The sequence below is a fragment of the Sturnira hondurensis genome, unplaced genomic scaffold (genome assembly GCF_014824575.4).
Source record: "Sturnira hondurensis isolate 20B ecotype Veracruz unplaced genomic scaffold, ASM1482457v3 Scaffold0004136, whole genome shotgun sequence".
Lineage (NCBI taxonomy): Eukaryota > Metazoa > Chordata > Mammalia > Chiroptera > Phyllostomidae > Sturnira > Sturnira hondurensis.
The window spans coordinates 38,253,811-38,270,269 of NW_028076767.1; the positions used below are offsets into that span (position 1 = coordinate 38,253,811).

Here is a 16,459-nt window from a genome sequence, read left to right on the forward strand (position 1 = left end):
AACACCACTCAGGTTGGATGCATTGGACAGGAAGTTTTAATGAGGCTGTAATACCAGCCAGTCTCCGGGCCCTTGAAGAGCTGCTTTCTAATATGGTATAAAATTTCACCAATGATTCATCATTCTTACAATAAATTACTTGTTGCCTTACAAAAAGAAAAGACTTGCCCCTTGTACAATTATTTAAATGTTTATTTATATTTTTCCATTATTTTATGTTTGACATTTAACTACTTAAATAATAAAAATGTTTTAATATAATTTCAGGTAAAGTAAATGATGACTTTGTTTATTGTTTATCATTCATTTATCATTCGTCACCTGAAAACTTTTGACCATTTGTACTTCTGATATGAATCTATTTCAGTTAGAAACAGAAAAAATTAAAGAAATGGAATCAATCTTACTTTTATTGGCTTTTTTGGGTAAAGATTTGATGTAAAAGAAAGCCAACATTGTAACATAAAGCTATTGGCTTTTCTGAGTGCAAATTTAATTTAGGATTCACTTGGTAATGTGTTGGACATATACATTCTTGTAATATTAACTGTTATAATTAATATTTAAACTTTTTCCCTAGGATTTCATGTTAAAGACACAGGTGTTAATAGTAACAAACTGCTCCACCACGTACAAGTATTTTGTGAAAGAATTCAGGGACAAGAATTTTGTTTAATGTAGAGCAGTGGCACTCTGTGAGTACATAGTAAGAACAACAGAGATAATGTTGCCCTTACTTCCTCAGCGGGTATTAAATTAGGGGCCCAAAGCACTGACTGTCTATTTACCATATGCCATGTCCTTGTCTTTATGGAATCGAATCTCAAGCCTTCCATCAATTCAGAATAATTAGTTATCCTCTTTTGCATGGAGAAGAGCAGAAGAGTACATTTTCAATCATTAAAGACTAATAAAAAATTTTAAGAGCTTAGCCTTCCAAGCAGTTTCTGGAAAACAATTGTTGTTTATGATAAATCATAGATGTAAGAAGATGCTTTATGAATTGGAACCAAATGAGTGTTACTAATTGATGTCTGAATAAGAGCAATTTTCTTTTAAGGTTCTGATAGCTTGGCAATCTATCAATTCAAGTTTCAGTGGCTTATTCATTTTATATTTTGTATTTCCATTAGCTTCTCAACATTGCAACTCTGTAAGGCCTTTGAAAGATGATGTAGATAAAATGTGGGAATGAACTTGGTCTCCAAACCTTCTTTTGCAAGGGTGGGCTGGTGGGGTTCTGGGGGAGGTATGCAGGCCCTGTGCCTTAAGCCTTCCAGGGAAAATGAATGGAAAACATAACAAAATAAAACAAAAGCTAGCAAATAACCTTATGAAAGCTCTAAAGCAGTGATTCACAATCTGTTCCCCCTCAGGCCCTTAGAGGCCTTGGCTTTGTTAAGGAATCTTTAATTCAGGGGTTCTTGGCACTGACCAGCAGCCAGAAGTCAGATCCCCTACACAGCCCCTCCTTCTACCAGTTATTTAACTGGTCAGGGTGGGGCTAGGACATCAGTAGTTCTCTGAAGTTCCAGCATTAGCAAGGGTGGTCAACCACTGTCCTATGAATGCCGAACAGTGTCTGTAGATGGAAGAAATACCATAAATACATACATATCTCCTATGGCCTTTTCTCTATAATTCTGGACACAATAGCTCAGATAAAATTCATTAAATGTTTCATGGAATGAATGGGGGCTCTTTGCATTTACATGTTTCCTCACTCAGATGTTCTAAGAACATAATTACCATTATGGATGTTTTCATACTTGAAGAGTTTGAACATCTTGGCTATAAAGCAGGGGTCCCAAACCCCAGTACCAGCCTGTTACAAACCAGGTTGCAAAGAAAGCTTAACTGAGCTCTGCCTCCTCCCCCCACCCCCTGCAAACTGGTCCACGATGCCAAAAATGTTGGAGACCACTGCTATCAAGTACCAAAGGTGGAGTTGAGATTGTGGTTAAAACAATCACTCATATAAGTTAAATTGTGCTCAAGACTAGTTCTTGGCTTAGTCATGAGGGCTGAAAAAGTTCACCATAAAATGCTGGGTAGAGAAGTCTTAAATACAGAGGGGATAAAATAAATCTAATGTGACCCATCCTTACCATGAGTCTGAGACCTGGATAAGGCTTGTGGAGCTCTCTCCTACCTTGACGATCCTTGAAGAGCTACTCTGAGAAGGTGTAAAAGAGAGGATTCCCTTTTGCTTTCAGGCTTTTTTATATGCCTCTAAAATATGTCTCTTTGGGGTGGGTGGTATTGTTGAATGCCATGAATACAGCTAATTTCTCAAGGACCTGAAAGCTCAGACCACAGAAGTTGGTTCTCTCTGCAACCTTAGTGAACCTTGCGGGAAGGACTCGTTTTCTGGGTGCCTCTGCAGCATCACATTCATCTCAGGAACCTACAGAAGAGGCTGCGAGTGTGGCACCCTAAGTCAGAAACGTATGTGATTACTGTTCTTTGTGTAGTGTGCACAGTTCCATTGCCAAGAAGTAAAAATTGCTTTTGGCCCTATGACTTTGTTTTTTTAAATATTAAAAATTACACCTGAGCCTCACGTGCAAAAAAATAGGTCTGCAGAGAAGGGACTGAGAAGATCCTAGCACTTACTTCTCAAGAGCAGTTATATTTAAAATATCTGAGGTAGAAAAATATTATGACATAAAAATGCTAGAAGCTAGAAGAGCCCACCACAATCATAAGAAACTCATTCCAGAATTTAACAACCTTATTAAAGAAGCCTTTACTTTAATTTATTAGAAAGCTCTCCTGTTGTAGATCATTTCCTGTTCTTTTGTCCTAAGGTTGATGAATAAAAATTAAACACCATTCTCCATGTGATATTTCATTATGAACCTAGAGGCGTTTGTTAGTTTCCTGTGCAAATTTCCATTTTCAGCAATAAATAAACTCAGTGTGTCTGCCTTCTTATTGGTCCTGATTCCTTCTTACCTGGCATTCTCTGCAGCTTTGCTGGTGAGTGTGGTGACCTCCTGAAGACCTCAGGTTCAAAGTTATTGAGCAGAGTCCATCACTTTTATTTAAATAGTCTCTCCTTTCTAGTCCAACTCCTTTTCTTAAAATTAAAAAAAATGTATATGTATGCTTATATAAGATAGCTATAAGAACATATGAATTGATCTACATATCTCAAACTACTCTGGGGGCAATGCCACCGTGTAGATGGCCCTGAACTGCAAAATGTCCACAAGGCAACTGATGTTCCCCAGTCGGGATCTGCCCCTCCCCCTGCTCCTCACTCAATGACCTCTCCACCGCTCACCCAGGTGCCTGTACCAGATAAATGCAATTGTTTTTGACCTCTCTAACTTTAACAACCTTTCATCAAATTAATCTGTAAGTCCTATTGATTCTACTTCCTAAATATCTGTGAATGCAGCCCATGGCCCATCACCTCTGCCACCACTGACGGTCATCCCAGGGCAGAGATGGTTTACCTCTCACCTGGATCTCTTGCCTCCAGTCCATTCTTTACATGTAAGCCAGAGTGGTTTCTCTAAAACGATGAATCAGCCATGTTACTCCCACCCACCTTCTTAAAACTGTCTCGTGACCCGCTTCCTCTATGATAAATTTATAATTCTAACCCTTGTCGCAGGCACCCCTTCACCAGCCTTCAGCTGGTCTTTCCTGTCACATCTCTGACTTCCCTTGAGAGCCATTTTCATCCTCTTTTAATTCCTCAAATTTACCAGCTTTCTCTTGCCAGTTTTGAATAGCATTCCCTCTTCCCGAGACACTGCCTGCCCTTTGAGTGTCAGCTTAAACATTTCTCTTTCATTTGGGAGACTTTTCTGACCTCAGACTAGTTGTGGTCCCGGCTGTATGGTCCACAATGCTTTGTTTTCTCCATTATTACCATCGTTTGTGGTTGTCAGTTGGCTTGCACAACATTTTTTTGCTATCTTTTTGAATTTTTATGTCCTTTATAACAACAGAGTAATGTGTTTCTTCATCTAATTATTTTTCTAGTTTTCTTCACCTCCTACAATTAATTTGTAACTCAATTTTGGGCTCAACTTTCTTTATTTTTTTTTAAATTGGAAAGTTAACCTACTGATTAATGCACATTAGGAAAGTATGCTATTGTATCAGCTTTTCTGATCTCCTCTTAGATGGATTATATTAAGTTTTGAGTTAATTCGTGAGAATTATCTTGTAAGTAGTATAATGGAGACATGGGCAAACCATGTTTTAAGATGAATTATTTTTAAGACTTGATGAAATAAATCTTCTCAACTTCTAAATAGGAAGATTAACACTTACCATGTATATCAACATAATTATATTTTTCGTCAAGTTACAAGTTTAGCAGGTGGGTGTGGAGAGTTAGAGAGATGGTGGGAAGGGTTCAGAGCCTGCCCCTGGGGGCAGGCTGAGTTGTTCTGTTGTTTTTGTGCAGCTTTGAACAGCTTGGCAAAGAATATGCCACAGTCCCGGTGGTTGGTACTGAGTTGGACTTCGGTGGATTAGGCCCTTCGCCAGGGTTGCAGTTTATGACAAAGGTCAGGGCAGACGGGACGTGCCTACTCCAGAGTGGATTTTCAAGTCCAGTCTAACCTGGGTCTATATGAACCTTCGATTTCCCATGAAGGACCACATATATTATTTAGATTCTAAGACTCATAAGTCATCTTTAAACCAGCACAGCTCCCATGGCTTTATTTTATTTTATTCTAATTTTTTTCATCTCTCACAATATTGACATTTTTGAAGAATCCAGATGAAGCTTCTGATTGACCAATAACCTACGTTTTCCTTCACTTTCTTTGGTGATGTGTGTCCTTTGTATTTCATCTCATCAGGGGTTATGTGGCCTCATTTTGTCTCATTAATAATGGTGTTGCTTGTTAAGGTGGTGTCTACCAGATCTCTTCATGACAAAGACATCTTTTCTCTTTGAATTTACTAAGGAAAGGAATCTCTGGATGTCGCTTTGAAATCGTGGAAAGATCCTGATTAACAACAACTTTTCATCCAATGGTGTTAGCTTGTATGGATGGTCCTTGCTTGCATTCATTATTATATTGGTAGTTCCAAATAGATATTGTATATTTTATCATTCCTTCTATATTTTTAAGCTGACATTCTGTATAAAGAAGCTTTTTGTCTCCTCCCTCCCAACCACACTTTTTAAAAATTATTATTTTAATATTATTACTATAAGCTCATAGGTTCATTTTTTTTCCAGGATCATTTGGCCAAAAGTAAACTACTGCTTTTCTGAATTTTTTTCCAGGGCTTAATATATATTGATGACGTATTTTCACATGACACTTCATAGCCAGTTGTCTCTATGAAATAACATTTTAAGAAGTAGCATAGTGTGTTCCATTTAAAAACATTTGCCCCTTCCCTAATTTTGATACGTTGTTGTAGTCAGGGTCAAAGTTTCTCTCTTGCCTAACAACTATGGTGGCCAACTATTATTTTCATGTATATTTCTTTGATGAATTTAACATGAAATCAAACCTGTTATTGTTATTAAAAATTTGTGGGGTAAAGTTGTCCTTAATCAGGTACCACACACAGCTTCAGGGGTTAGCAAAGTAAGTTTACAGTTGTTTGTGTAGAGAAAGGTGGGCCGGTTATCTTATTACAGTAGCTTTGTTAACTGTGCTGTGGCCCCTCACAAGGGTACACCCGCTTTCGCCCCCCCCCCCGCCTCCCCCCCTGCACTTTTCTCTCCTTCTCCCTGACACCGCACATGCAGTTAATACTCTCTCTCATCTTTAGGATCGAAGATTCAATGATGAAATCGACAAGCTCACTGGATACAAGACAAAATCACTGCTGTGCATGCCCATCCGAAGCAGTGACGGTGAGATTATTGGCGTGGCCCAAGCGATAAATAAAATTCCTGAAGGTGCTCCGTTTACTGAAGATGATGAAAAAGTAAGATTCCGTGCCTTTTGTGATTTGCACTCTCCTTCTGGGTACTGATTGCTTTTCTCCCCGAAAAGGACAGGAATTATGTGAATAGCTATTGGATTAGCCCATTCATGAACCAAGGAGCTTTTTCTCATATTATACAAAATATAATGGGAGCTTTTTTATATTTTGTAGAATGTGACATAATTGAAAATAATTACTGAATCTTTTTCTTAGCTTGCTTTTCATTACAAGCCTCAGTAGCATTCTTATTGTTCCCAGGTGTTTATCTTCCTTGTAAGCAAGCTTTTTAAACGAGAATCACACCACCGTGGCACATGGCCCAGGAGAAAATAGGGGAGTTAGGAAGATGATTGTGTTTCAGAGACCCAGCACTTTCTCTTACATTTTTATAATTATTGCAAAGGATTGTTTTTTCAGTTCTTATATGAAAATCTCCATGAAATGAATGTTATTTGATTGTTATTCTAAATTGCTAATGAAAAAAACATTTTTGATCCCTGACGGGCAGTTGACCTTAGTAGAAGCAGTGTACTTTTTGCTCGGAAATTTTAAGGTCTTTCACAAGTAGTTTATTCACCATCTCATATTAAAAGAGAGGCTTTTTCAAAGAACTGAAGTTCTGGCTTTGAAGCTCTTACATTCATACTAAATAGAATCTGGTAGAATATTTACACAATTTGTTCAAGTTTGATGACCGCCGTAATCCTATCTGATTAAAAAAGACACTTTATTGAGGTCATTTCTATAGCTGAATTTGAACAACTCGAACCCAGGAGAAGGTTTATAGACCCTGAGAGCACAACAGTACCTCAGAGAGTTTCTTACCAATTCGACAAACAGCAGCACTGTGCAGGGCACGTGTGTTGATGTCCTAGGAAGCACAGATAGAAATTTCACACATGTTAGGCCATCCTGGAGCTGCACAAGGCAGAGGGCAAGGTCAATGATGAGATGTGCTAGCATGTACTGTGGGTGCCTACGAAAGTCTCAACTGGAAAATCTGAAGAGTCTTCTTGGAAGTGAGGGCATTTGATCTGAATACTGAAGAAAACAGAGGCCTTCATGAAACAGAGGCAGTGAGAAGGTGAGGAGTTTAGAAATTTACAAAAGGTAGGTTGACACGTGTACCGGCCCACAGTGCCCACGGTGTCATGGATGAGACATGAGACAAATTCATATGGACTACCGAGTCCTGTGGAGGAAAAGGGATGGCATGGCTACTCCTTCGAGGGGGGAGTGCCTCAGAATGGCCTGGCCACCCTCTCAAGGAGAGAGCACCTCAACCCTTGCCTAGACAGGCTTTTATTGTTGGTTTTTTTTTTTTTTGCGCAGGAGTTCAGGTACAACTTTTTAATCATTGTCAGGCAGTAAACAGTAGATAACATAGAAAGAACTATTAGGGCTTCTTCTTAGTCGGGGTCTATCAGCTAAAAGGCTATAAAACTTTGGGAAGCAAACTCATTTCCTGCGTGGAACTTTATCATTTAATTAGGAGTATTCTTAGCAAAGCAGCCTTCATGGGATTCTACATATTCTTTCTCAGGCCTGATCTCCCAGGGAGCCCGCCCTTTCCAGCACAGGGCTGCACCACCCTCTGTCATTGTTTCAGGCTTAAGTCAGGCAGAGGATAGCCAAGGAATTTTCGGAGACTTCTCGAGGACTCAGGGGAGTCAGGCTTCATAAAAGCTGAGGGGTGAGGGTCCATCACCCCCTTTCTCCATAGCCCCCCAAGTCCTTCCCTGGGGCCTCCACGTGATCAGGCCTGTTTTAGGTGGTTCCCTCCTTGGGGAATCTTACCCGTCACTGGCCAACTGATCAAGCATTAGGGGCCCAGTTACGAAAAAAGGAGCAGAAGCGTGCTTCTGCTAGGGAGGTGTGCTTGGTCTCCTCAGTGGCTTATGGTTCAAAGGTTGCTCACTCAGGCTTATCCATGGGGGGATTAGCAGGGGGAATCAGGCAGGTTGGGAACCAGGCAGGGTGGTTCCTACCAGTAGGTCACTATGCAAATGTTTCCAATGTGCAGATAAAGCAAAATTTTTACTTTGTGCATTTGTACTGAAGATGACAGATTCCTATAATAATGTGCTTCTCATAAGGATTTAGATAGGAAGACCTGGGTTGCGTGCCTTTCTAAACGCAGCTACTACTGGCCCAGGACGTCTCCCAAGCATTTAGTTTGTACATAGCGGTAATCCCGCCTTCACTCTGCCTTTTTTATTTAATAGAATCCCATTATATATTTAATTCTCATTTCTAATTTCATTTGTGTCAGATTCGTTTTCCAGAGCTAGGGCTTCATGCGCTTTGAATGGTTTGCACAGGGCTTTGTACCTGTCTCGAACAGCTTCGGGGTTTAGCTCTGCAGAGAGCAAAGGCTGGGACCAAGTTCCTGCTTGGTTAAGGACGAGCAGCCTGTTCGGGGCAAGCTGCTTACTCTCTGACTCTCAGTTTCCTCATCTGTTAATTATACTATTCATCTTGCCACAGCGTGAGAATTAAATAAGGTTATAAATAATAAATACTTTGAAAACTATAAGAAAGTAGGCAAGTGTAAAACATAACTTTTTATTTTTAAATTTGATTTCCCTAGAGTTTTAAAATGTCCTATTTTTGTTATTTATCCCCGGGCAAATTATTCCTTAGATTCAATTGCATTTGAGTATTTCCTTGCACCACATATTATATTTTTCTCCTCTGCAATTATCCCATATTCTCACAGTAGTATGTTATTTGCCAACCTTTCCAATTGCCTTCCTGATTTTAAAACCCCATTCTGGTCTCACTTCTTGGAAGAAGCCTCACCAGTTAGAGCAGTTAGGTTGTGTTCATGCAGGTCACTCGGGCGACACTGGATGGACAGTATTTTATCTCAAATTCTGTTTCTGCTTATCATTCTTTCCTGCAAGGATTCTGTGTGTTATAAACCAAACAGGAGAAAAGCATGAAATCTAGAAAAGATTAATGGGATAGAACAGGATCTAGATGCTTCTTCCAAATAAGAGAAGGCATCGAGGCATAATGGCCGCACACAGGCTGCGTGTCTGCCTGGCTTGAAGCGCCACCTCTGCGGTAGCCTGTGTAACCTCGGGCAAGTTATTTAGCTTCTCTGTGCTCCAATTTCTTTGTTTTAGAAGAAATATTGTAGCACTAATACTCATCTCATAAGGCTATAGGGAGATTCAACGAATACAGGGAAAGGACTTGGAAGGGCACCCAGCGCATAGTAAATCTTCATAAGAGATGAACTTTTCCTGACAGCACAGGTGAGATGCAGTCAGGTCTCAGTTTAAGAAAATTACCTTTGTGTGACTTAATTGAGCATAATCTATATGGCATTTCCCCTGTTGGAATTTGCACAATGAAATGAGAGGACATACTTCTTTGTAAATTCACAGTTCTCATGTATGATTGTTACTGTGTGTAGTTTTTCTTGATAGTACAAGATTACACTTCCACCAGTTTGTATTCTATTTTTAATGAGAAGTTATTTCTTACATCTACATCTACATATGAATGCGTAGTCTGCCATTTGGGGGGATTATAAAGTTTTCTTTTTTTTCTTTTCCTACATACCCTAGTTTGCTTAGTCACTGTCCTATGACTGAAAATTTGGGTTGTTTGCAGTTTTTCCCGAATACAAGTAGCCCCTGAATGAACATCTGCATCAAATTACCTTTTTCTTTTCTGTTATTTACTTGGGACATATTCCAAAGACTGAAATTACTGAGTCAAAGGGCAAGAAAAATTTTATAATTCTCATTGCAAGTTATCAAATAGCCTTCAGAAACATCGAACTTATTTCCAGTGGTGAGAGCACACGTAGACCTCTTTTTGCTGAGTGCTGCCAACTTCGTTCAATTCATGTTTTAAAACTCAAATTACTTTTTCTTAGTCGGCCAGACAGGCTTCAGACAACCTCCTCCCACATTCACCAGTACGAACTAGGCGATAGAAGTTTCCGTGCTATCCACAAATTAGACAGACAGGAGACATGGAAGGCTGGTGCTTAGAGCTGGGGAAGGGGCTCCGGCTCAGGTCGCCTTCAAGGCAGGTTCCAGCAAGTCGCTCAATCCCTGTTACCTCGAACCACCATAGTAGGTTGTTGTGAGGAGTAATGTAGATAATAGATGTAAAGCGTGTCGGGTCGCACTAATTATCAGTAAATGAGTTTCACGAAGTCTCGCCATCTATTTCAAAGTCGAACTTTCATTTCAATGACATTAAAATCATTATGCTCTTTAAAATTCTCGCATAATTAGCAATAATTTAATCACCGATGGTTAGACTTTTGTGTGAAATGTATTCTACCATATGTACATATTAATAATTTAAGTTACATACTGACAAATTATGAGTTTGGTAATTCATGTTGGAAGTGCATACAGAGACAGATTAGAGAAGAGATGATTAGAATTTTCTGGTTCACTTCATGGGTATCCAGCAAATGCTTCTGTTTTTCAGTGATATGTACAAGCTAGTTGATTTAGGGGGTACGACATCCCATTAATTTATCTCTTCAGTATTCCTGGGTGAATAAAGAGGGGTTTTCTTTTGCAGAATAAAATAATGAGAGATGGGAGCAAACATTTGTTACCAAGATGTATGGGCACTCCTGATGAAACCTGGTATCTGGAAGTGAGCACAGGCTCTTATCCACCCTTACCAGGGGGCCTGTACCAGGGCCCAGGCATAGTTTCTTACAGGGGTGTTGCGTGAAGGACATGTGTGTTATAGGCGCTTTCCAACAGCCAACATGTAAGTAGTTGTGGCTGAAAGTTGTTCTTTGGCTGATCTCCATAGGGTTTCTTTAGCCTGTGGTCACCTCTCTCCAGCTCATTATTTAGAGTGTTCAGCTAGCCTGCTGCTCTCTTTGGTGCCAACATGTTCAGACACCCTGCAGAGCTGGGATGCAGCCAGCTGAGCTCGGCTGCCTCAGGAATGGACACATTCCAGGAACTTGTTGTGGGTGGCGCTGCCTTTCCTGCCAATTGGTGTTGAGGATGGTGCATGGATGATGCTAATGAATCTCACAGAAGGTGGAGTTTTGTTATTTGCAACCGACCTGAGGCTCACAGGCAAAGAATAGGGAAGATTTTACAAGTTCCTGGCTGTACATTTTTTCAGCTGTTCTTGCAAAGGCTAATGGTTAGGGTCCTGGTGAGGTGTCAAAGCCACAAAAGGTATTACGGTTCACTTTATTGAGGAGGAAGGATGTTGGATGCATCACAATGCGAGGAGTTATAAACTGGTCATCCCGGAAGACTGAATGCAGCACACAGATATGTGACTTGCATGGAATTTGACTGACATAAGATTGATTTTCTTTTTGAAAGCCTTTAGACATGGCTGCAACCTTTAGTTCTACCTCAACAACCAGTTCTCAGCCAGTCCATTTAATATCAAGTCGACACAACAGGAGCAAAGAGGGACAGATTTCTTCTCACATCTTATGGTGAGTTAGTTTCTACACAAAGGTACTTCTCAAAAAGTCATTAAAAAACTTAGTATATACATAGTGAGATGAACAGCTCTGTAAGGCAAGTTTATATGTATTTCTACTAATACTCCATTGTCTTTTGGATATTCAAATGCTAAATGAGAAATGAATTAACTAATTATAAGAAGAGGGATTTGTGTTCCTATCTCATTTTCCCCCCTTTCTGCTTATATTCCAATTAACTTAGACTTTTAAACTTGTTGTAATAAGATTGTAATTAATAATCAATTTAGCAAAACATCTTTAAAAGTCTTGACAGATGGCTTATGCTTAAAAGTTACCCTTGATCAATAAGATTTCAGTCCTGGAAAAGTCTGGATGGAATCTGGTAACATAATTGCAACACTTTACCTACATTCAAACTATCTCGTCCTTGTGAGCGTTCCCTTTAACAGCTGTTACCGGGGTCCCATATAATCATGTGAAACTGTAAGAGCTTCGGAGACCCATCCATTCATGTACCATGAGCTCCCTCAACTCTCTCTGACTGAGAGATTCAGGAACAAGCAAGATTTACAAGCAGACTCTTGGCAACAGTGTACTTGTCAGGAGTCAGGGTAAACTTCAGGGAATTTTTCTATTGGAGGAGTATCGTTGTAGACTTCTAGCTCTGTTCCCTCCCCTTCCTTAGGTAGTCTAACTTCAGGGTGAGAAGGCAAGTCTGCTTGCCAGGAGCCAACTTAGGAGTTAACACTCAAAAAAAAAAATGGGTCACCCTTCCCCTGACTTGGTCTTGTGCTTCCCTCGTCCATACTTTTACTTATATTCCTAGCTAATTGCGCAAAATCCTCCTCTTCTTCACCGGCTTTCCAGGCTTAAATGAAATTTGTCATCTCAGACTTCAGTAGGCTATTCCAAAAGTGGTCATTGTTTGTCCTTACTAGTAGTTCTTCATATTTTACAGTTTAACATTTTTTTCAGATGTCCGGAGGGATTGCAGTTGGATTTTGACTAACCATGACCAAATACTCAGGAAGTAAAAAAAAAAAATCAATAATTAAACAACTGACAAAATGAATGGCAATATCTACATTTGTATTTCAGATGCAAATAATATGTGGTTTGCCTGCAGATCTATAAACCTCTTGCAAAAACTCCGATGTCCTTAGGTGGCTGGTATGCTGGTATTTATACTTTCCTGCTTCCTTAGATTCTCTTTTTATGTTTCTAAGTTATCAAGGAAGTGATAAGTGCTTAGGTATAGAATCCTTCTTTCTATTTCTTTTCATATACTTTGTAGAACATTGCCAGGTAATTTTCATCTATCAGGGCCATGAAACAGCAGGGCCATGAACTAAATGAATGACATTGTGTACAGGGTAGTAAATGCAGAATGGGGAGGACTTTGAGTAGTCATTGATCCAAGCATCATTGTTAATGACCAAATAGTGTTGCTTTATGTGGAAGAACCATCCATTCATTCACTGCTTGTTAAGGTTCTGCTTACGGACACTACTGTGGGAGGCACTGTTCCAAGTACGGAGGTTCAACTGATGAATAAGACAGACAAGAATTCCTGCCTTCTCAGTGTTCATGCTTGTGGTGAAGACAGTGAAGAAACTGATATATAAAAGTAAATCACATAACTTCAACAAATGATTAGAAATACAATTTTAAAAATGTAGACAATTCAACATTTTTTCTGTAGATTTTATTCATGTGATTGTGTTATCAATAAAAGATAGGGGAGCAAAGGGAACTAGACACAGAGCTTAATACACTGGGGAGCATAAGCCTGCTTGCTGAGCCAAGGAGACGTAGCTTCACACCCCAGGGGACCATGGCATTTCTCCACCAGGGGAATTAACACTCCTCCCTCCCTGCTCCAGCACCGGATTGTTGGGGGGGGCACAGGGAGAGGTGCTGGACCATAGAAGCCTATTAGTCTAAATAGGGGTGTGTCTCCAACCAATGCTCACAAAAACCTGGGAAGTTGATTAGTCATTTTGAAAATGTCCCTGGTTATATAACCTCATGGGGAACAAAGACGGTCCCCTGCCCCACCTCTCTCTCTTGCTCGTGACCTGCATTTGCCCCACGCGCTCATGCATCCTTCCTCCATAGCCCTGTGGCCTTAGCAGGCCTGTGGCCCGCGGCTGTGTGGACTCCATGTGCAGGCTCCAGGTAGGACCCTGAATACCTCAGCACAGCAATAGTTGCAGCCAGGAATATGTGCTGAACTAGCCAGATGCTGGACTGGACTGGACTTTAATATGAAGCAGAAACTCTTGACAGTGGCCCTACTAAATGTAAGATTGGACTACTTCTATGGCAGGACAGACAGAAATGGAACAGTGGGAAGTCAGAAAGGGGAAACTCCTTAATTTTACGTCTCATCAGTAAAGTTTACCATGGTCCTGGCTGGCGTGGCTCAGCGGATTGAGTGCTGGCCTGTGAACAGAAGGTTGCAGGTTTGATTCCCAGTCAGGGTACATGCCTGGGTTGAGGGCCAGATCCCCAGTGAGGGGAGCGAGAGAGGCATCCAACCACACATTGATGTTTCTCTCCCTCTCTAGAAATAAATAAATAAAATCTTAAAAAGAAAAGTTTACCATGCAATCCCGTGCTCCTGTGCAGGTCTCAGGAAATTCTCTTCCTGGTGACACCACAAGAACTTATTTTCCACTGGTAACAATTAATAACAATTGTGCTTAATTAAGTCTAGGTACTTTCAAAAGGGCAAGCAGCAGAATAGGATCTTTCAACAGGGAGCAAGATTTGATCCAAAGCTCTCTCTCAGAAAATAATGATAAATGTATGAGTTCTTCAGCGCATCTCCTTTTCCTTCTAAACTCCAGGACCCAAAGTTTGTGTTCCTCTAGGCTGCCTCAAGCACTAAACTTGAATTACAAAAAAGTGTTGGCTTTTTATTATACTCACTTCCAATAGCTTTGTTCTGCATCATCTCATGTGTATCAAGCCGTAGTCGCAGTATGGGTTCCCTATCACCCGAACCAGGGACGTTAGGCCTCCAGGCTGTACGTACAATGGTGCTGGTCAGACAGGAATCGGGGTGTCTGGGAGGAGAAGGCCACGGACTGAGAGGAGTTTGGTGCATGCTGACACTCAGGGGCCAGTACAGTCATGGCTTTTAATTGTCAGTGTTACATGAAATAAACTTTTAGTCAAGCCATTTCTAAAAATGAAAAAATGACCAAAAAAATCCATCTTAGAAAGCCTCTCTCTGATTTATAGAGATTGGACAAGGACGAATGATCTGCAATCACAGATTTCAAACAAATAAACACTTGTTGGCAGAAAGAATTACTATTGAAGAGCTAGAACAGGGTGTTGTGGATTCTTGTTTCCTGGAAATTTCAAATCATGGCTAAGAACTGTCTTTGAATGACTAGTGTGGTGCTGCTTCTTTTTACCTTAGAATGCTGAAATACTTGAATTGGAATTTTGAAAACTTAAATCAAATTATTTTTTGATTAAAAGTGAAATTTAGTGGAATTCCAACTATGTTTGGCTATCTTTGAGTTGGGGATTTCTGTCTTTCTTGCTTTCCTTTCCTATCCTTTTATGATGAGATTATTTTCTAGTTATAAAAGTAATGCACGCTGCCCTCACTGGTATGGCTCAGTGGACTGAGTGCTGGTCTGTAAACCAAGGGTTGCTGGTTGATTCCCAGTCAGGGCACATGCCTGGGCTGCGGGCCGGGTTCCCAGTAGGGATGTGTGAGAGGCACCCACACATTGATGCTTCTCTCCTTCTCTTTATCTCCCTTCCCCTCTCTCTCTCTCTCTCTCTCTCTAAATAAATAAATAAATAAATAAATATAATTTTTAAAATAAAAGAATACAAGCTTGTTATAGAAAATTTGCAAAGTAGAAAAAAGAAAAAGCTAAAATCACCCACAACACTTTCAAAGATAATACTATTACTATTTTTGGCATATTCCTTGTATTATTTATTTTTACCTATAAAAGAGATACATTTCCAAATTTATATCATGCAGCACACATGGTATTTTAACATGCTTCCCCCTCCCAACTGAAAACCCTCCAAATGATCTCCATATCTGTGATTCTGTTCCTGTTCTGGTTGTTTGCTTTTTTAGATTCAGTTGTTGATTGTTGTATTCGAATGGCGAGAAACCAAATGTCCAGGCACTTAGAGCTTGTGATGTTATTTATTGGCCAAAAGCTTTACCTGTGCAGGGGCGAACTTCCCCAACTGTGACCCGAGTCACGTAGCTCCTCAGAGCTGCAATGTGGAAGTCGCGCCTGGCTTACAGACTACAGGGGTTTTATAGAGCGCAGCAAGCAAGCAGTATCCAGAGCAGATGTGGCTGTTAGCGATTGGTGCCATTGAACACAGCTTTTTCTTTTGATTGGCGGGGTTACTCATTGGCGGGCAGATTCTGGCGGTCTGCCTTGCTCCACATATTTACCTTATTTGGCTATTTACTTGGCTAACCACTCATCCCATCTTCCTGGAACATTCTGGGGGCGGGGAGTACAGCCTTAAGCAATGACATCCTGCTTTACACCTTGTTGCATTTTCCATTTTGTCGTAACCTCACATTCCCCCTTCTCAAGGTTATTAGTCAAACCATTGACTGTTCTTCTTGGGGTAGTATTGTATAAGGTTGGGACAGGACCATAAGTTTGACCCCGTCTATCCTATCTTTGATAAATGCAAGGAGTTTTTTTGAGAATGACTGGTCCTAGGGTTAGGGTCAGCAGGAGGAGTAAGAGGGGACCTACTAAGGCCGACACTAAGGCGGTAAGCCAAGGTGAAGTTCTAAACAGTGAAGCAAACCAATTGGGGCTGTCTGGTTCACTTTCTCTTTCTCTAAGTCTTTTGGTGAGTGTTTTTATGCTTTCCCTTATGACGCCAGAGTGGTTTGCATAAAAACAGCATTCTTCCCCTAGGGCGGTGCATAAACCCCCTTGTTTGAGGAATAATAAATCTAGGCCTCGTCTATTTTGCAAAGCTACTTCTGCCAAGGAATCAACTTGTCTTTCTAAGTACACTACTTGGTCTTGGAGTAAGGATATGTCCCTAGAAAAAGTCTGAGATAGGAGTTTTCCT

General features: G+C 40.4%; 1 protein-coding gene across 1 annotated transcript in view; it reads left to right on the forward strand.

The window, feature by feature from the left end:
• The window catches only part of PDE11A (phosphodiesterase 11A), a 326,451-nt gene that overhangs the window by 32,919 nt on the left and 277,073 nt on the right, over positions 1-16,459 (forward strand). The window contains exon 2 of the mRNA XM_037044380.1: positions 5,764-5,922. Coding sequence (XP_036900275.1) covers positions 5,764-5,922 — 159 coding nt within the window. The remainder of the gene's footprint in view (positions 1-5,763; positions 5,923-16,459) is intronic.